Genomic DNA, 21349 nt, shown 5'->3' on the forward strand with positions numbered 1-21349 from the left:
TGCAAGTTAAATCAAATTGTCTGCATTTTATTACAAAATCCATTGTAATTCAACATTAATAGTCAAAAAAGACCTTAAAGGGGACATGAGGAATAAAATTTTCCTTGATCTTTTTCTGTATAAGAGGTGATTATACTATGAAAACATACTGTAAGTTTCGGAACTCAAAACTTCCTCCTCACTGCGAAAACAGCATTTGTTGAGACTAAGCTGCAAAAACTCACGTTCCTATATTTTCCACATTGTGATGTCTCATTCTGGCATACATTTGCATCTCACCACCTGCACAACAACATATCAATGCCTACTTTACATTATCACTTCTGTAGTCCGACCAGTAGCGGTGAGCAGTGAGATGGCAAGCAGAAAGGGCAGGTCAGTCAAGAGCAGAGAGCCAATCATAACAGTTGGTGTTGTCAAGTCTTAAAGGAGAAGCAGCACCAATACCAAGTGTTTCTGACAGAGATCTGAATGAGGGTGGAAAATGATCATGTTTTACAAATATATGAATAATTTTTGTTCAAAAATTTCTACTAATATTATGTGAACCTCAAGCAACATATTAAAATAATAAAAATGTCATGACCCCTTTAAGGTTCATACAGATGAGTCACTATTTTCTTTTAGTGAATGAAAAAGGAATCAATGAAAGTGAATGATGACTGAGGCTAAGGCTAAGATCTCCTTTTGTGCTTCACAGAAGAATGTCATACATGAGGGTGAGTAAATGAAGACATTTTTTATTTATTTATTTTTTGGGGTTAGCTGTTTCTTTAAAAATGCAATGATCTTTTTAGGTATGCAGTCAAATAAAAGAGATGTAGTGAAGGCGTTTTAAATGTATAGCCACTGAAAGAGGGCAAAGTGAAAATAAAACAGTGGGTAATTAAAAAACAACCAAGCTTTGAACCTTCAAGGCTTTACTATTTTAGAACAAGCTAATTTAATATCATAGGATTGTAAGCCACCCTGAGCTTTTGAAACTGGAGAGAAATATAAGAGTTGATGCATGAAGGGGGAAAATAAAAGCTGTTCTAGATTTTGTTGGTGCAATGTTTTATTAAAAACAAGACTGAGTTATAGCCAAGAGCACATGCATCTAATAATAATAAATTACAGTAATACTGTATGAAACATCTTACAGGGTAGACCAAGTTGTAACGGAGTAAATTTGTAACATTATTCCGATAGATAGAGGGATGGAGGGAGGGATGGATGGATGAAGGGAGGGATAGATCAAAGTAATGCACTTAAATTTAAAAAGTCTTCATAATATCCAATGAACAAATACATTAGCGTCTTTCATACTGACTTGTCATCTATCTACATACTGTAGATTGTGTCACCTTATACTTCTGTGCATTGTTAATTGTTAAATCATTAGTATTTGAGGTGCACCAGAGGGCGCTATTTACCAACTCATGAAAATATTTTGTTAGAGTCAATCACCTGATTTACTACTGTGCAGTTTGCTGGTCCTTTAATGGAATATAGGCTGTGTCTCGTTTGGAAGGATGCGTCCTCCGGAGGTCACGTTTGTCGGCCGCATACGTCATCGTGGCTGTCTCGTTTCAGAAAAGCGAGTAGGACACTCCGAATGTGACCTTCGAATGCAACCTTCCTTCACGGGAATTCGGAGGATGCATGAGGTGTATCCTTCGTGGGCACTCATAACACACAATTCTTAGCTTCAACGGAAATGTCTAAAAATAAATAAATAAATGACGCCAATTTGCCCATAAATCTGATGTTCAAACGCAAGTAATGTTAATTCCCAAGTTGAAGTACCTCAGTAGATGGGTGCAGAGTATATAATATGTACATTATATTCATATATAATTAAAATACAGTATTAGACTAAAAGTACACCTGTAAAATCTATTTTCTTTTCTCTTTACATCATTATATCTCTCCTAAAATTTACCTCATACATCCCCTTCTAAATGGACTTTGTTACCGTCTCACCCAAAGCGCTCGCGCTTGTTAAAGAGTGGCGTGCTGTCATAGCAACCATGTAACGTTCCGTTTCCGTTTGTCCTATGAACACCGTCTCGTTTAAACGAGTCTTGTTTAAAGAAGGACACTCGGTATACTGCAGCCTTCAAAGAACGCGTCCTACCTAGCATGCAGCCTTCCAAACAAGACACAGCCATAGATGAACCTTGCACAATGGTTCCATTTCTCTGCTGCAGTGCCGAATATATATATATATATATATATATATATATATATATATATATATATATATACATATATAAAAGCACATCATTCGGAGTTAAACTAGAGGTCGAGGCCCACCCTGTCCCCGCGCGTGCCAATCGCACCTGCGCCACGGAGATGAGCGTGAGCGCGCGGTCTGTTTGGGTACCAAATAAGGACATGAGCGCGAGCACTTGAGATGACGTCAGTGAAATAGATGGAGGAATAAGCAGTCTTTTGCGGAGAGAGGCGGGAGGAGGACATGGGGGGGGGGGGGCTATCGACTGTGCAGAAATTGAGAATTAACGGGAGTGTAGTCTGTAATCTCGTTACATAACGCGTCACTGAATGCGTTGTCCGTTCATTCGCGTTTATTCGTTATCCCGCCACCTGACACAGTAAGCACCGCGAGAAAATACTTGTGGCGTTCGTCAAAGCGAGATAACTTACATTGAGAACTACATTCATTTTGGCTAAGAGGAATTAATCTTGTATGTTTCTGTCTATTTTTCTATGTGCAGCCGTGACGCGGTTTCCACCACAACGCCAGGGAAAAGAAAAGAGAGACAGCTGGGTCAACACAGAGCACCATACTCTCCCTCTTTTCTGAAGAATATTTCCAAAGAGACATCCACGAGCCTCTGAAGACATGGAGGCGCCGGGTTTGGCACACGGGATCGCGAGCCCTCTGAGCCCGCGCAAGGGCATGATAAAGAACGTGAGCCTGGAGTCTCTCCAGTTGTGCGAGAGAGACGGTAAGAAATCATGTACTACATTCAGCCCCTATTAAAACAACAAAAACATAAAATATTATTTATGCTTGTTTCCTCCTAATAATAAGCTTTTTAAAAGGCAATTTCATTTACCTACGAGTTCTAATGCGCAGAGCGCCCAAATGTAGTGATACAGGTATGTTTGATGTTTGCACATTCTCTTTTTCTTTCAACACGTTTGTCACGGAATACTTAAACATGACAGGTTTCTTTGTGTGTGCTGTCTGTGCTGGTATCACATAGTGAAATCTCTGCTTCCTATGTGGCTATGTGAGGGTTTTGCTTCAGCACCATGGACACTACCCGCTTTAGCGTCAGCTTTTCTCTTTTAATCTCGTCTCATTAACGGTCGGTACCGTTACCATGCATGTCAGTGAGACTGGAACCGGTATAGTAAATCTGTAGAGAAAAGCAAGATGAGTCAACTCATTTTTGATCAGTAAAATCAGCAAATCTCATTTCTAAAGACTGAGTGCCCTGAAGCAGGTAAGCATACTGTGGCAGGGGGTGAGGCTATGATGGTCTTCTGTGATGGTGAGCTTCATCATATATACACTCACTGAGCCTCTATTTGGAACACCTGTACACCTATTTATATGTGTAAAGCGCTTTGAGTTTAGTGTAAGAAAAGCGCTATATAAATGTAAAGTTCACGTTCATTTATTCATGCGATTATCTAATCAGCCAGTAGTGTGGCAACAGTGCAATGCATAAAATCATTCAGATACGGGTCAGGAGCTTCAGTTAATGTTCACATCAACCATCAGAATGGGGAAAAAATTGTATCTCAGTGATTTAGACCGTGGCATGATTGTTGGTGCCAGACAGGCTGGTTTGAGTCTTTCTGTACCTGCTGATCTCCTGGGATTTTCACGCAGAACAGTCTCTAGAATTTACTCAGAATGGTGCCAAAAACACAAAACATCCAGTGAGCGGCAGTTCTGTGGACGGAAATGCCTTGTTGATGAGAGAGGACAATGGAGAATGGCCAGACTGTTTCGAGTTGACAGAAAGGCTACGGTAACTCAGATAACCGCTCTGTACATTTGTAGTGAGCAGAATAGCATATCAGAATGCACAACACATCGAACCTTGAGGTAGATGGGATATAACAGCAGAAGACCACGTTTGGCACTTTATTAGGACCATAGTGTTTGTAATAAAGTGCTCAGTGAGTGTATATTATATAAACAGTATACTTGCAAAAGGTGAAACCATGTAAGTTCATTAAACATTCAAGCCTATTGAATGCTGGGAACACCAGCTTCGAAAAGTAAAATGAATAATATAAGAAAAGTAATTAATTTAATAAATTAAATTACGTAAAATTAACTTATTGCATTTGCCTGTGAAATTTACTCAAATTAGCATATAAATATGACAAGGTTTCCTACTTTAGGATTGGTACATGGTTACGCATTGTAAAGATAACAAACAATCATAAATACTATTTACTTATAAGCTATACACACACACACACACACACACACACACACACACACACATATATATATATATATATATATATATATATATATAAATACAAAAAAGTTGAGACGGGCAATTGAAGACTATTAACAATTTGACTAGTTGAAATAACAAGGCGATGTGAAACAGGAGATGTTATACAGGTGAGGCAATCGTGTCATAGTATATAGGGAACCTCCAAAAACAGCCTAGTCCTTCAGACAAGGATCATTCGAGACTTGTCAATTTGCCAACAGATGCTTCAGCAAATAATCCAGCACTTTGTTTCCCAAAGACAAATTGGAAGGATTTTGGGCATTTCACCCTCTACAGTGCACAATATAGTTAAAAGATTCAAAGAATATGGTCAAATCTCGGTGCGTAAAGGGCAAGACGAAAACCACTTCTGAATGCGCATGATCTCTGATCCCTCAGAAGTCACTGTCTTAAAAAACATCATTCATCTGTAATGGATATCATGAATATGGGCTTGGGATTACTTTAGTAAACCTTTGTTAGTCAACACCACTTGCCGCTGCATCTACAGATGCAAGTTAAGACTTTACTATGCAAAGCAGAAGCCCTACATCAACACTGTCCAGAAGCGCTGCCAGTTTCTCTGGGCTCGGTCTCATCTTAGATGGAAAGTAGAACAGTAGAACCGTGCTTTTTTGTCCGAAGTGTACACATTTCAAAAAGTTTTTGAAAAACACAGCCATTGTGTTATCCAGGCCAAAGAGGAATAGGACCATCCAAGCAGTTATTAGCGTCAGGTCCAAAAGCCAGTGTCTGTATGAGCCAGGGGTGTGTCAGTGCCCATGGCATGGGTAACTCGCACATCTGTGAGAACACCATGAATGCAGACAGATATGTGCAAATTTTGGAACAACATATACTGCCATCCAGCACCGTCTTTTCCAGGGACGTCCCTGCATTTTCCAGAAGCACAACTTCAAGTGTGGTGCTAGATTAGCCTGCCTGCCAATCGAAAACTGCCTGTAAACACTCGCTGGCCCAACTTTTTTGGAGCATGTTGCAATCATCTGATTTGAAATGACTGTACATTTAAAAAAGCAAAAACAATTAAATTCACAGGGTAAAACATCATATAATATGTAGTTGTAGAGCTTTCAATATAGCAAAGGATGAATATAATTTACAAATCACTCATTTTTGTTTATATTAGCATTTTTCATACTGTCCCAACTTTTTTGGAATTGGGGTTGTATATAAATATATATACATATATATATATATTTAGATATACTATAAATATGTGTTTGTGTGTTTGTGTGTGTGTGTAAGAAGCTTACCATATAGAAGACCGTCTTAGCCCCTGCCACATCAGCATGATTAAACACCAATAACATGCCACGACCATCTGAACTTTTTTGACTAAATTTAACCAGCATCTTAACTACAAGCAGCATCAGATATTAATTAACAGCATTATCTTTATGGCAGAGGGCACGTGCACACACACATAATGAGCAACACACACACAAAGGGAGGAACCTGCAGTGACTTTCAAAGGTATACAGGCTTTATCTACCAGCTTACACGAAGATACAATCTTTGCTCCTCACCTCACCATGATGCCTGCACTAATGTCTGCTTGTTGGTGCTGCTTTTTGTCTGTGGGGAACTCTATGCTTGGCTTTGTCCGATTTTTTTATGGTTTTTCATTTTAAAAAGGGATAGTAAATGTAATTCAGCCTTCTTATGTAAACATTTCGTATTAATTAATAGTTATATTGAATGTGTGTAACTGTCTCATCCTCTTAAAGAACGATTGATTGCAAATATGATAAATTGGCACCCTTGGTAAATTGTCAGAGGAATGCAGGGTACTTCAGGCTAGCACAATGACTCGCCAGTTTTTGGAGAGGGAGGCAATGTTTTTATCATCCCAGCATGAACCTATTTGAATCAGCATTAATTAGGCTGAATGAAGTGCTGTGCTAGCAGCACAGTGCCTCTTATCTCTTTGAGGTCCCACATTTACACATTGGTGTTTGTTTCAATTAGTTATATTGGAACAAACTGAGGGCATGCATAAGGCACTGTATATTTGAGCTCACACATTGCAATTGGAGGATGTCTGAAATTATTAGCTCTGGCTAACCCATCAGCTGAGTGAGTGCTCAGTTTAAATGGCTAAATCAGATTAACTAGAAACTTGAATCTATTATGCAGGACTTTGAACAACCTTCGGTATTCTTAACAGCAGGAAGCTTGTGATTGGGGCTTACGTTTGTTTCCAACTGAACAAATACATTTTGTGAAATATCCCACAAATAGCATATAATGGTTTAACCCTCATGTAGTGTTGTTGTCCAAAGTGACCCCTTTTGAACTTTGCTTCTTTAAAAAACATGGTTTCCTTAATCTCAGTGGCAGATTTGGTGAGGTTTGGTGACTTTTCTTACATTTGCTATCTATACACACACACACACACACACACACACACACACACACACACACACACAGTTGGGCTGGATTCTGTTGGTGTGGTGGTGTGATAAAAAAAACTCACACATTGTAATTGGTGACAAATTGGACCCCACATAGGAAATGAATGAGTGAGATGATAAAACAGAGAATTTTTTTTAATTTGTCAAATAAAATCAATAATTCAGCTACAATGCAGAGCACACACATACAGAAATGAAGGGGTGATACTATAACACATCCACAATGTGGAATGCACGTGCCACACCCACACAATCACACACAGGAATGAATAGGTGAGACTATAACAGAGATATTTATTTATAGAATTTGTCAAATAAAATCAGCCACAATGCAGAACACACACAGAAATGAAGGGGTAAGACCATAACACATTCACAATGGAGAACACACACAGAATTTAACAGAAATTAAAGGGTGAGACAGTAATACTTATCACACACCAAGCATGCAAGCGCACACAGATCAGAGGCTGAATTTGCGACAGCTGACCTTTTCCACTGTGAGAACATTTACACTTAGGGGTGGGAGCTGCACCTTCACTGTTCATTCCTGTTCATTCCTGTTTATTGCTGTTGGTTTTATTGACATGTTTTATTAATTTACTCTATTGAGTTTTTGAATTGGTATGTTTGAAATAAATGATAGGTAACAAAAATCTTATTCTAAGTCTTCTCTTTGTAACACCATGGTCAGAAATCATAATGTGGCATCAGTGCAAAAACACTTCAAAACACCTCAAACCATAAAAATGCTAAACTTTGGAGTCGTGTGGTGCCATGCGAGGGTCGGACGTGTGAATGGCGAGCTCTGCGCACTTTGCTAGTTTTTAATACTTTTGTGTCATAAACTGGTGAGATTCTATACATCCTGTTCCATAACTGTTCTATGAAGACAATATGTCAAAGAATTCAAAATCTTCGGGCTCTGGAAACATTAAAAGACACTTACGTGCTCAAGCTGATACCCCAGACAGGGCCGCAGACCAGGGACTCAGTTTGGATGGTGCATCAACTGTCAAGCATGTCGGCAATGCTGGCGAAGGTCGTTGCTGACTTGGAGGATCCTTGCTGTAATACGTCGATTGATCACTGCCCTGGAGACGAAATTGTTGATTACAAGAGTGTCTGACATCGAGAAACGAATCAATTATCTGGAGTCATCGGAGGGGGAATTAGCTGCTAACCCGCTAGCAACCAAGACAGACTTGGAACGTGTTTGGGAAAATTTGGAAGACTTAGCGAATCATAGCCGGTGAAACAATGTCTGAATTGTTGGAACGAAGAAGGCCGAGTTATGGTGAAATTCTTAGACGAGGCCTTCCCGAGTCTGCTCGACATAACAGGCCATAAGCTGGAAATCGAGCGAGCTCACAGAGTTCCGGCTTGGAGATCCACTGAGGGAGACATTTATAGAATTAATAACCAAAAAAATGAACAAATCCATGTATTCAATAAATAAATAAGATTTTTTTGACAAAAATAGTGATTTTTTTTTATGTTTTTGATAATGTCTTAATATATATCCAAATGCATAACTTGTGATAAGATCTAAAAAATATCAGTTTGCTACAACCAGGCAAATGAGTGGACTTCTGCATCTACTGGTTATAGTTGTAATTTTATGTAGTTTTAATGCATGACACATTTTTCATATTCTCCCCATGAATGAAATTGTGAATGTAGTTCTTCAGTGAAGTTAATGTAACATAAACTGTTCCTATTTTACATGAAAATGAATGGTGTAGTTTAGTAATTTAGAGCCCCCCCCCCCCCCCCCAAAAAAAATGCACAACTTTGGTGTTTTTACATTTGTGAAGTTAGTGTTATTACATTTGTTTAAAAAAAAAAAAAAATTACAAGGTTATTGTTTCAAATTTGACCCCAAACACCATGAGAATGCACCCGTAATGGACAGAGTATAAGGGTTAAGAATGGTTGAGTTAGACTAGCTAATAAGGACCCGTATTTGTTATAAAGCAGTTTCAAATTAAATCAAAGTTAAAGTCAACTGGTGAATCACATTCCTTGTCTGTTATCTAGCCTGATAATTTTAAGGGTCATTTGTTCAAATGTTTAATCCCAAAGTGAATGATTCATAACACTGCCAATTTTCCCATCTGATTACACTGATAGCAGAATAACATGGGCTTTGCAGTTACCTAATATTTAACACAGTCCTTAATTAATATGGCATCAGAGATTGCAATCAAGTTACAAGCCAAAACACTGGCCTAATTAATTGGACACACTGCTTATAAAAGCATCCATAATTAAATGCAAACTTCTTATTTTGGATGATTAAGTGCTGTAGTGATTATATTCTGTAACTGCTTGACTGAGGTGCTTGTCTGTTGTTAATTTTCCCTATCCTAGAGAGGATGTTGGATCATAAAATAGAAAAAAGCAGCCCACAATACCATTTTATCATGTGCTGTGTTGTGAGAAGTCGCTCATCTCAGCGAAATTGAATTGCAGATTAAATGTGTTGTCTGTATTGCTTGGGGATAGAAACAGATTAGATAACTATGTTCAGAGCTAATGTATTTTTCCACACACATTTGAAACAAGGATCCAAAGGAATCATTTAACCCTTTAAGCTCTGAGTGTGTTTTTAAAGATTTCCTGTTTCAGTGGCATATTAGTCCAAAATTAAAGGCTTATAACTCGACAAAAAACAAAACAAGGAGGGTCAAGTGTTCGGTAACTTTATAAAGATTACTTGTTTACTGATATAGATTATAATACATTCTGAGACTCTCAGGCTAAGAAACTGCTGGAAAATCACACCAAAAATTAACTTTTCTTTCTTATTTTTCTGATTTAACATTATATATATCTCAGGGTGTAAATAAGGTATTTCTGAAAACTGCTTTGTTTTTGTTCCCAATCATGTCACCTTTAACTGAGTAAAATTTTGTTTTGATATGGCAAAGCAATCAAAATTTGTAGCATTACAAAAATAATTTATGCTAGTGTCCAAAAAACATCTCCAAGTGTCCAAAAGCCTCTCCAGACAAATAAAGCATAATAATTGTAAATAAAAACTAATTAAACAAAAATGATTAAGGGTATGCTGTCTCTCCAAAGCATGCAGGTATGAGTAACGAGATCTCATTCAGTTCCATTCTGTGTTATTTGAGCCATCATTGAGTCTGTGTCATGTACTTAGCGCCATATCCTTGTGGCCATATGTAATTACTGTGAACGATCCTCTCTGGCCATATTTGGATGACTTCCACCTCTGGTTGCAGCGATCTGAATCCTATTACAATTTGTTTAGCATTCCATGACACTGGACAATGTACTACATCATTTCCAATGAAGTCATCTGATCAAGGAAATCTTATGTGTTTTTAGCCAGATAGCACATTATGTGCTGTGTGTACATTGTGATTTGTGTGGATTATCTAATGATCTATGCATGCGAGTACGTTGTGTGTAGGGTCGTTTTAAAGATAATCGCCTCATCTAAGTAATGGTATGTGATATTTGATGTTATTTTTCATGAAGTTATAAGTGAAAACGTGGCACATAAGCAACACCTGTTTACATGTATGTCAAAGACATACTTAGCTATTACTCACTATATTATTGTCTGTGAGTAAAACAAATAGGCTGGTTGTAGTCTACTCTTTGAGAGCTTTCCAACAACATGGATCTTTGATCAATTTGATGTTTTAACCGTTTACAATAATATGTACAGTTCAAAATTATTACTAAATTATCAAAATGGAACACTTCTGATTTGTCTGCAAATTTCAAAGCACTTGTTCATTTTTGGTCATAATGCCTACATGAATTGTAAAGTACAGCTTCCAAACGATACCTATTTTGTGTTGGTCAAGACTGTAGTTATTAATATTTTGATAATTATTTTTTTCTCAGTGGGCAGGTAAATAGAATAGCAACGGCATATTTTGTCCATTGGGTATAAATATTGCATTCTAGTAGTATTTATTTGTGAGGAATGAGAATTCACCCCCCTGTATATTTTTAAAGGAAAAGCTCACTGAAAAATGAAAAACCTGTAATTTACTAATTTATCATTTATTTACCCTTATGTTATCCTAAGCCTGTATGACTTTTTTCTTCCATTAAACACAAATGTGTTCATTTTATGGGAAAAAAGATGCAATGAAAGTGAATAGTGACTAAAGTTAACATTCTGCCTTCCACAGAAGAAAGTAATATGGGTTTGGAACAACAAACGATGACAAAATTTTAATTTTTGGTGAACTATCCCTTTGACAGTAATGTTCCTCCAATCATATTATACCTTCTGAAAATGACATAATTCTTCATGTGCATTACAGAATGGTCCAGCGCTCATAAAACAAACTGTAAACTTTGCCAAGCTTGCATTCTATCACAGGACATCGACTGACCCAGAGATATTTTTTGTTTGAATCTGCAGTCCTGCTTTACATTAAGGCTTATACAGGAGAATAGCCTTGTTGTTGTCCACAGGGACCATTACTGCCATCCCATGTTGGTATACTGGTGGCCCACATAAAGGCCTCACAGTTTTTTTTGAATTTGTGGGTGTATTGTATTTCTTAGATGAGATTTGGAGTGTGTAGAGTTTTTTGAGACCTTACTGTAGGATGTAGTCAGAAGAGCGATGGCCACCATTGTCTTTTAAGGTTATAGAAATCTTAAAGCTGAAGTCTGTAATTTCTGCACCACTAGCATCACCAACTGCAAAATTAATGACTGTTTTCAAACATTGGCCGCCCCAAACTCACACCATTGGTTTAGCCAATTGTGTCAGGCTGGTCAGGATGTTCAAACAAACATCATTTTTTTGATAGTGCCTCAGAGCCAGTGTTTACAGTTTTTAGGGAAATAAACCTACAAATGGCTTACTTATTAAGATGACTATGGATATTAAAGGTATTGTTCACCTAAAAATTATAATTCTCTCAACTTTTACTCACCCTTATGTTATCTCAAACTCGTAACACTTTATTTCTTCTGCGGAACACAAATTAAGATATTTTAATGGAGATATGATGTCTGTTTGTCCATACAATGCAAGTGAAATGTGGCCAAATTTTGAAGCTCCAAAAATGACATAAAAGTAACCCATAAGACTCCAGTGGTTTAATCCATGTCGTCTGAAGCGATCCAATTAATTAATTAGACCAAAATATAACTTGATTTCGAGCTTCCTAGCGCCTTCTATCACTCTGCGCGTGGGTCAAGTGCTAGACAGTGTAATCGGGCTTGAAATCAGGATTGGTCACCATTCACTTTCATTGTATGGATATTTTCCCATCATATCTCCATAAAAATGTCTTCGTTTGTGTTCCGTGGGAGAAAGGAAGTCATAAAAGTTTGAAACGGAATAAGGGTGACTAAATGATGAGAGAATTATATTTAATTTGGTGAACTTGTCCTTTAAAATTCACAGCTTTAACTAATGGTTTCTCTTTTAAAATTTTAGGTTGTAATCTTACTTGACCAATACTAAGTGCTGAGTGCTGATTGTAAAGAGCTAACTGTGATATTTCATACAGTATTTATATCATATGTTGTTGATGGATAGTGTTTAGTTTAGTAAAGGGATTTTTAGGCCACTGGAGGAAATAATTTATGTATGGGTTCAGCCCATCTTCCTCTTTAAATAATTCTACATTGATTAATGGCTTTGATTTGTTTCCATGGAAACTGCAACCATTGTTAAATCATGCCGAAAGAACGGTGGGTGTGTTTTGAAGATGGCTGGCTCTTCTATGTAGAGTCACTGCTGGAATACTTGATCGTATTAGATAAAACTTCATCGCATTTAGACAGAATTGCAATACACTTGCTAGATGACCTAATGGGCTAAATCAGTCTTGTGTTGTGTTGAATGAATGCACAAGCTTTCAAAAGATGTCCCAGACATTATGTGAAGTATCTGTGGGTCCAGTTTTAGTATCAACACTGGGGTTGTTCTCTATGAGGGTGCTGGGTTTTTATGATTTTGTAATGAAGGGTTACATAACTCAGACATAATAACTGTGGAAGATGTAAGTTTTTAGCAAATATTGTATGTAAATGGTAACACTTTACAATAAGGTTCTATTTGTTAGCATTAGTTAACATGAACTAACAATGAACAATACTTTTACAGAATTTATTCATCTTGGTTAATTTAAAGTTGTACATGTTAACATTTACTAACAATGAACAATTGTATTTTTATTAACAAACATTAACAAAGATTAATAAATGCTATAAAAAATACATTGTTCATTGTTAGTTCATGATACCTAATGCATTAACTAATGTTAATGAATGAAACCTTATTGTAAAGTGTTACCATGTAAATAAAGCAGTTGTATCCTGTGACAATTGTCTTAAAGGGACAGTTCACCCAAAAATGAAAATTCTCTCATTATTTACGCAGCCTCATGTCATCCCAGATGCATATGACTTTCTTTCTTCAGCAGAACACAAACAAAGATTTTTAGAAGAATATTTCAGCTCTGTAGATCCTTACAATGCAAGTGAATGGTGATCAGACACTTTGTAGTAGTGTCTTTATATGATGTTTCACATAAATGAAACATAAAAGTAATCCATATGACTCCAGTGGTTACATCTATGTCTTCAGAAGCGATATGAGAGGTGTGGGTGAAAAACAGTTTAAAATGTAAGTCCTTTTTTTACTCTAAATCTCCACTTTCAATTACAGATGTGAATGTATTGCATTATGTCAGCAATTGTAATGAAATTATACAATTTCTAGGGAGAGAAAGGACTTATGTGTAGTATACAGTACAGCAAGCTGAGGGTGCTTATTGTACAAAGAACATTCACTAGTATGACCTTATTCATATAGTTTTCAGAGGTGGTTCAATGTTACTGTTCACTGTACTTTGTTTAATGTGTGTGTGTGTGTGTGTGTGTGTGTGATTGTTCCACATTCCTGTTGTGCATCTCTTGACCTAGGATAACAAAGTGTCCACAGTGTAGCCATGCCAACCTAATAGAGCTCTGATTTCTCACTCTGTGTGTATGTTGTTTGAGGGCAGTGTTAAGTAACGGTAATTATACACAAACCTGAAGTATAAAAATGTCAAAAACCATAAAGGATATTAGACAAAGTTCCGATTAAGAGTTCTTGGTAAAACTTTATAAACTGGTTGTATACATTAACATTAGTTAATGCATGCAACAGTTAATATGAGCTAACAATGAATACTTGTGCATTAGCTAACTAATGTTAACATACAGAACCTTATTGTAAATTGTTATCAAATTCTGATTTTAGTATGTCATTCAGAATTTCATTTTGATTTTAAGATTAAGGTTATGTTCTGTTTTCTTTCTCTCTGTTGATATATTTCCTCCCCTTTCCATCCCTTTCTCTCTCAGGTAAGCCAGAGGACAGTGGTGTGGTAAGAATGGAGGAGTTACCAGTTCCTCGCAATATCAAGATCAGTAACATCACCTGTGACTCCTTTAAGATTTGTTGGGACCTGGACCCTCACACCACAGAGAAGATCACACATTACTTCATTGACCTTAACAAAAAGGAGAACAAGAACTCAAACAAATTCAAACACAAGGTACTCACAGATTCAGTTTACAATAAGCTTTTCAGTCTTTATGTTGATTTGTATCATTTGAGGTGAAAAGGGCAGTTTTAATGCTTTGAATGACACTATAATCCAAATATTTTTGCTGCTGTAGTTATTAAACACTCTGTTGCTAATTCAGGACATTTTGTTCTTTGTTCATTTTAAGCAGTCTTAATTTCTGCTTGGTTTGAGTATTACCTTGAGTTTTAAAGGAACAGTTCACCCAAAAATTATAATTCTCTCATAATTTACTCACCCTTATGCCGTTTCAAATTTGTATGACTTTTTCTTCTGCGGAACACAAACAGAGATATATTGATGGAGATATGATGTATGTTTCTTCATATAATGCAAGTCAATGGGGTCCAACATTTTCAAGCTCCAAAAAGGACATAAAGGTACAATGCGAACAGCGCTCTGCGTATTTGTCAAGCGCGATGAAGTGTAATCGAGCTTCAAATATATGATCGAGCCAAGAGGACTGCAAGATATTGAAAAACAAGATACTTTTTGGTCTGTTTCTCACCCCAGAATGGTAATATCACTTCAGAAGCCATGGATTAAATCATTCGAATTGTATGGATTGCCTTTATGCTGCCTTTATATACTTTTTGAAAGTTTTGAACCCCATTGACTTGCATTGTATGTACAAAAACATACATACTGCAAATCCTTAAAAAATCTTTGTTTATGTTTTGCAGAAGAAAGTCATACAAGTTTGAGATGATGTAAGGGTGAGTAAATGATAAGACAATTATAATTTTTGGGTGAACTAACCCTTTAAGGTTTATAATAATTGTTAGAATTGAAATTGTGCTGCATTTGCCAATATACAGCATGCGTCAAATAGCTCTGTCATTCGACATTATAATAATCAGAAATTATTAAGGAAAGTCTGTGACTTAGATGCCAGGAACAGAACCAAAATTCTTCCCTCAATGACTCACTCTCTGTCTTCAGGACGTGCCTACTAAGCTTGTTGCTAAGGCGGTCCCGTTGCCCATGACAGTGCGAGGACATTGGTTCCTGAGTCCACGGACAGAGTACACAGTTGCCGTGCAAACAGCATCCAAGCAGAGCGATGGAGACTATGCCATATCAGAATGGAGTGATATTGTCGAGTTCTGTACAGCAGGTAGCACACGTATATACTATGGATATGTACGTAAGGGATAGGGTACAACCAGTCAGTCATTATTACAAAATAAATCCCGTCATGATGATCGGGTCTTGTATCACCCTGAAAGGGTATTTTTGCTGTAATCACCAGCTTGCTGTGCATTATCTTGCTAATTACACAGCTACTTCCTATATAAATAAAGTTAAAATAGAGACCACAAGGTGATACGAGAGACATTAGGTGACATTTATTTAGGTAAAATAGATTACCTGGTGAGCGGTCAGTTATAAAGTGTTGCTATGGACAACGGTCATTATTCCGAAATATTTGTCCGCTGAATGCCTTGATTGGCCAATCAGAATCAAATATTCTAGAGAGACGTATCATAAAATCAAACTTACTGTAATCACAAAGAATAAAGAAAAATATAATGCTTCTGCCCAGCTTTTAAAGTGGTTAACATTGATCTGATTTAGAAGATTAACTATGTTTGATAAAGACAAATAATATTTGTTTTTATGTTTGTAGATTATTCATCAGTGCATTTGACGCAGCTGTTGCAGAAGGCTGATGTGATTGCTGGCAGGATGCTCAAGTTCTCTGTCTTTTATCGAAATCAGCACGAGGAGTACTTTCAACACTGCAGGTGATTCAGGAAAAAACACTTCATTAAAGAAACACATGGGGAGGAGGGGCAGATGAAGTAAAGCTGGTGGGGGAAGAGAAAGAGAATCTTGCTTTGCTACCGAGTTTCAGATCAGCATTAAGATGGAAATAGGGCCCACTTGTGGAATAATTCTACAATTAATTGCCAGGGCTTACACACAGCATGCTCTGCTTTATGTTAAAAACCTCATGAAGTCTTTTGTGGCTTTTAGTCCACATGTTTTAGCTTTAAGGTCATTTAAATAGTAGTACACTGTTAAACATTGACAAAATTCCTTTTTAGGAGATGGACACATTCTTTTAGATAAAATTTTTTAGATAGATAGATAGATAGATAGGTAGATGGACGGACAGATAGATAGCAAATACAGTGCATCCGGAAAGTATTCACAGCGCTTCACTTTTTCCACATTTTGTTATGTTACAGCCTTATTCCAAAATGGATTAAATTCATTCTTTTCCTCAAAATTCTACAAACAAAACAATGTGAAAGAAGTTTGTTTGAAATCTTTGCAAATTTATTAAAAATACAAAACGAAAAAAAAAAAAAAAAAAAAATTGTGTCACATGTACATAAGTATTCACAGCCTTTGCTCAATGCTTTGTTGACGCACCTTTGGCACCAATTACAGCCTCAAGTCTTTTTGAGTATGATGCTACAAGCTTGGCACACCTATTTTTGGGCAGTTTTTCCCATTCTTCTTTGCAGGACCTCTCAAGCTCCATCAGGTTGGATGGGGAGTGTCGGTGCACAGCCATTTTCAGATCTCTCCAGAGATGTTCAATCAGGTTCAAGTCTGGGCTCTGGCTGGGCCACTCAAGGACATTCACAGAGTTGTCCCGTAGCCACTCCTTTGTTATCTTGGCTGTGTGCTTAGGGTCGTTGTCCTGTTGGAAGATGAACCTTCGCCCCAGTCTGAGGTCCAGAGCGCTCTGGAGCAGGTTTTCATCAAGGATGTCTCTGTACATTGCTGCATTCAACTTTCCCTCGATCCTGACTGGTCTCCCAGTTCCTGCCGCTGAAAAACATCCCCACAGCATGATGCTGCCACCACCATGCTTCACTGTAGGGATGGTATTGGCCAGGTGATGAGCGGTGCCTGGTTTCCTCCAGACATGATGCTTGCCATTCAGGCCAAAGTGTTCAATATTTGTTTCTCATGATCTGAGAGTCCTTCAGGTGCCTTTTGGCAAACTCCAGGCGGGCTGTCATGTGCCTTTTACTGAGGAGTGGCTTCCATCTGGCCACTTTACCATACATGCCTGATTGGTGGAGTGCTGTAGAGATGGTTGTTCTTCTGGAAGGTTTCCTCTCTCCATAGAGAAATGCTGGAGCTCTGTCAGAGTGACCATCGGGTTCTTGGTCACCTCCCTGACTAAGGCCCTTCTCTCCCGATCGCTCAGTTTGGCCAGGCGGCCAGCTCTAGGAAGAGTCCTGGTGGTTCCAAACTTCTTCCATTTACGGATGGAGGCCACTGTGCTCATTGGGACCTTCAATGCTGCAGAAATTTTTCTGTAACCTTCCCCAGATCTGTGCCTCGATACAATCCTGTCTCAGAGGTCTACAGACAATTCCTTGGACTTCATGGCTTGGTTTGTGCTCTGACATGCAATGTTAACTGTGGGACCTTATATAGACAGGTGTGTGCCTTTCCAAATCATGTCCAATCAACTGAATTTACCACAGGTGGACTCCAATCAAGTTGTAGAAACATCTCAAGGATGATCAGTGGAAACAGGATGCACCTGAGCTAAATTTTGAGTGTCATGGCAAAGGCTGTGAATACTTATGTACATGTGATTTTTTTCGCTTTTTATTTTTAATAAATTTGCAAAGATTTCAAACAAACTTCTTTCACGTTGTCATTATGGGGTATTGTTTGTAGAATTTTGAGGAAAATAATGAATTTAATCCATTTTGGAATAAGGCTGTAACATAACAAAATGTGGAAAAAGTGAAGCGCTGTGAATACTTTTCGGATGCACTGTATATAACATAAGTAATAAATACGTTATTAAGGAAATTAATCTCTCTTTCTCTCGCTCTTTCTCTCTCTGTCTCACAGAGATGTACTTAGAGGACAAATGATGCCTTCGGTAAAGGACAACAGTGGTAGTCATGGCTCCCCTCTGAGTGGTAAACTGGAGGGGATTGTCTTCAGTTGTAACACTGAGTTTAACACAGGTGAGCCCCCGCAGGATTCACCATATGGCCGCTTCCGTTTCCAGGTGCCCGCCGAGGCCCTGTTCACCCCTGACACCCGTCTCTACTTTGGGGACTTCTACTGCATGTATACTGCCTATCATTATGTAATCCTGGTACTGGCTCCTCGTGGCTCGCCTGGAGACCTGTACTGCACTGAACGCCTTCCTGAGCTAGATGTGACGAACAACCACTTTCTGACGCGTGTGTGTGGAGACGATGGGCATGTGGAGTTTCGGCACGCACAGGACGTGATTCTGGAGCTGATTTATACTGATCCGGTTCCACTGACACTGGGGACTGTCTCTCAGATAAGTGGCCACCAGCTGATGAGCTTGTCCACTGTCAATGCCAAGAAAGACCCCAGCTGCAAGACATGCAACATCAGTGTTGGCCGCTAACCTGCATATATTTTCTCACTCACGCATATACACAAAGAAACCCACACTAACCCAACCCAATTGTACACATAAGACCTCCAACTGGACAAATGAGATCTGAAATCTTAGAATGATACATTACAGAACCAGACACAGAACTCTAAGTCAAGTGACACCAGAATACTCCAAACATGGCCATGTGGGGCTTAAAAACCCTTTTGACCTCCCAGAGATATTGCTGGAAAAAGCATTGAGGATATTCAATCTATGCTCTCAATATGGAAGTCCCTTTCTGCCACATAAAAAAAATTATTTGTGCTTTGGTTAGTCATAATTATGACATACTAAGTCATAATTATGTGATTAAAAGTCAAAATTTCAAGATTAAAAGTCAAAAATTTTGAGATTAAAGTCATAATTATTAAATAAAAAGTCAAAAGTTTGAGATAAAAAGTCAAAATTATGAAATAAAAAAGTCACAATTACGACATACAAGTCATAATTTTGAGATAAAAAGACATAATTTCGAAATATGAGAAAATATTTAATTGTAAATTGGTAAAGATGGCAAGCATGGTTCTCCACGCAATGTTCCTTAAGGCCAAGGTGAGTCACCATTATTACCCAAGTAAGTCAAAAAATTCGCATTAGGAACCCATTTAAATATTGCATTTATAGCTAACATTTGGGAAGGGGTTGTTTTGAAACATTTTGCGATTAGAAGTGGGATTTAATCAACATTGATCATTTATATCGAAAATGCGATTGAGCGCTGTGTTTCTTAGTCTGAAGGCATGGCGCTCAATCGCATTTACGATATAAATACTTGGGTAATAATGGTGACTCACCTTGGCCTTAAGGAACGTTGCGTGGAGAACCATACTTGCCATCTTTACCAATTCGCAATTCAATGCGAATTTTCTCATATCTCGAAATTATGACTTAGTATGTCATAATTTGGACTTTTTATCTCATAATTATGACTTTTATTGACTTTTATCTCATAATTATGACTTTTTAATCTCACTATTTTGACTTTTATCTCATAATTTAGATTTTTGATCTCAAAATTGTGACTTTTTATCTCATAATTTTGACTTTTTATCTCATAATTTTGACTTTTTATCTCACTATTTTGAATCGTTATCTCATAATTTAGATTTTTAATCTTAAAATTGTGACTATCTCACTATTTTGACTTTTTATCTCAAAATGTTTACTATATCTCATAATTTTGACTTTTTATCTCATAATTTGTACTTTTAATCTTAAAATGTTGACTTTTTATCTCATAATTTTGACTTTTTATCTCATAATTATGACTTTTAATCTCATAATTTTGATTTTTTATCTCATCATTTAGAATTTTTATCTTAACATTTTGACTTTTTATCTCATAATTTTGACTTTTTATTTTAACATTTTGACTTTTAATCTCATAATTATGATTTTTAATCTCATAATTATGATTTTTTATCTCATAATTTTGACTTTTTATCTCATAATTTTGATTTTTTATCTTAACATTTTGACTTTTTATCTCATAATTTTGACTTTTTTTCTCATAATTATGACTTTATCTAAAAATCTTGACTTTTTATCTTAAAATTTTGACTTTTTATCTCATAATTATGACTTTTTATCTCATAATTTTTACTTTTTATCTCATAATTTTGACTTTATCTAAAAATCTTGACTTTTTATCTTAAAATTTTGACTTTTTATCTCATAATTATGACTTTTATCTCATAATTTTGACTTTTTATCTCATAATTATGACTTTATCTAAAAATCTTGACTTTTTATCTCATAATTATGACTTTTTATCTCATAATTATGACTTTATCTAAAAATCTTGACTTTTTATCTTAAAATTTTGACTTTTTATCTCATAATTATGACATTTATCTCATAATTTTGACTTTTTATCTCATAATTATGACTTTATCTAAAAATCTTGACTTTTTATCTTAAAATTTTGACTTTTTATCTCATAATTATGACTTTTTATCTCATAATTTTGACTTTTTATCTCATAATTATGATTTTTAATCTCATAATTATGACTTTTTATCTCATAATTTTGACTTTTTATCTCATAATTTTGAATTTTTATTTTAACATTTTGACTTTTAATTCATAATTATTACTTTTTATCTCAAAATATTGACTTTTAATCTCATAATTTTGACTTTATCTAATAATTTTGATTTTTTATCTCATAATTTTGACTATCTAATAATTTTGACTTTTTATCTCAAAATCTTGACTATCTAATAATTTTGACTTTTTATCTCATAATTTTGACTTTTTATCTCAAAATCTTGACTATCTAATAATTTTGACTTTTTATCTCATAATTTTGACTTTTTATCTCAAAATCTTGACTATCTAATAATTTTGACTTTTTATCTCATAATTTTGACTTTTTATCTCATAATTTTGACTTTTTATCTCAAAATCTTGACTATCTAATAATTTTGACTTTTTATCTCA

The 21349-nt window shown here is 36.4% G+C and overlaps 1 protein-coding gene across 3 annotated transcripts in view; it reads left to right on the top strand.

The window, feature by feature from the left end:
• Positions 1-2490: 2490 nt before the first annotated feature.
• LOC127455420 (phytanoyl-CoA hydroxylase-interacting protein-like) overlaps positions 2491-21349 on the top strand; it is a 28963-nt gene continuing 10104 nt past the window's right edge. For 2 of the 3 annotated variants that reach the window (XR_007899672.1, XR_007899671.1), the window contains exons 1-6: positions 2491-2597; positions 2721-2954; positions 14279-14472; positions 15445-15619; positions 16133-16250; positions 18337-18455. Coding sequence is in view for 1 of the 3 variants with exons in the window: in XM_051723296.1 (XP_051579256.1) it covers positions 2849-2954; positions 14279-14472; positions 15445-15619; positions 16133-16250; positions 18337-18874 (1131 nt within the window). In the remaining 2 variants the exon portion in view is untranslated. Of the gene's footprint in view, positions 2598-2720; positions 2955-14278; positions 14473-15444; positions 15620-16132; positions 16251-18336; positions 19162-21349 lie in introns of those variants that run through there. The other variant, XM_051723296.1, reaches the window with a different exon arrangement.

The sequence above is a fragment of the Myxocyprinus asiaticus genome, chromosome 17 (genome assembly GCF_019703515.2).
Source record: "Myxocyprinus asiaticus isolate MX2 ecotype Aquarium Trade chromosome 17, UBuf_Myxa_2, whole genome shotgun sequence".
Classification (NCBI taxonomy): Eukaryota; Metazoa; Chordata; class Actinopteri; order Cypriniformes; family Catostomidae; genus Myxocyprinus; species Myxocyprinus asiaticus.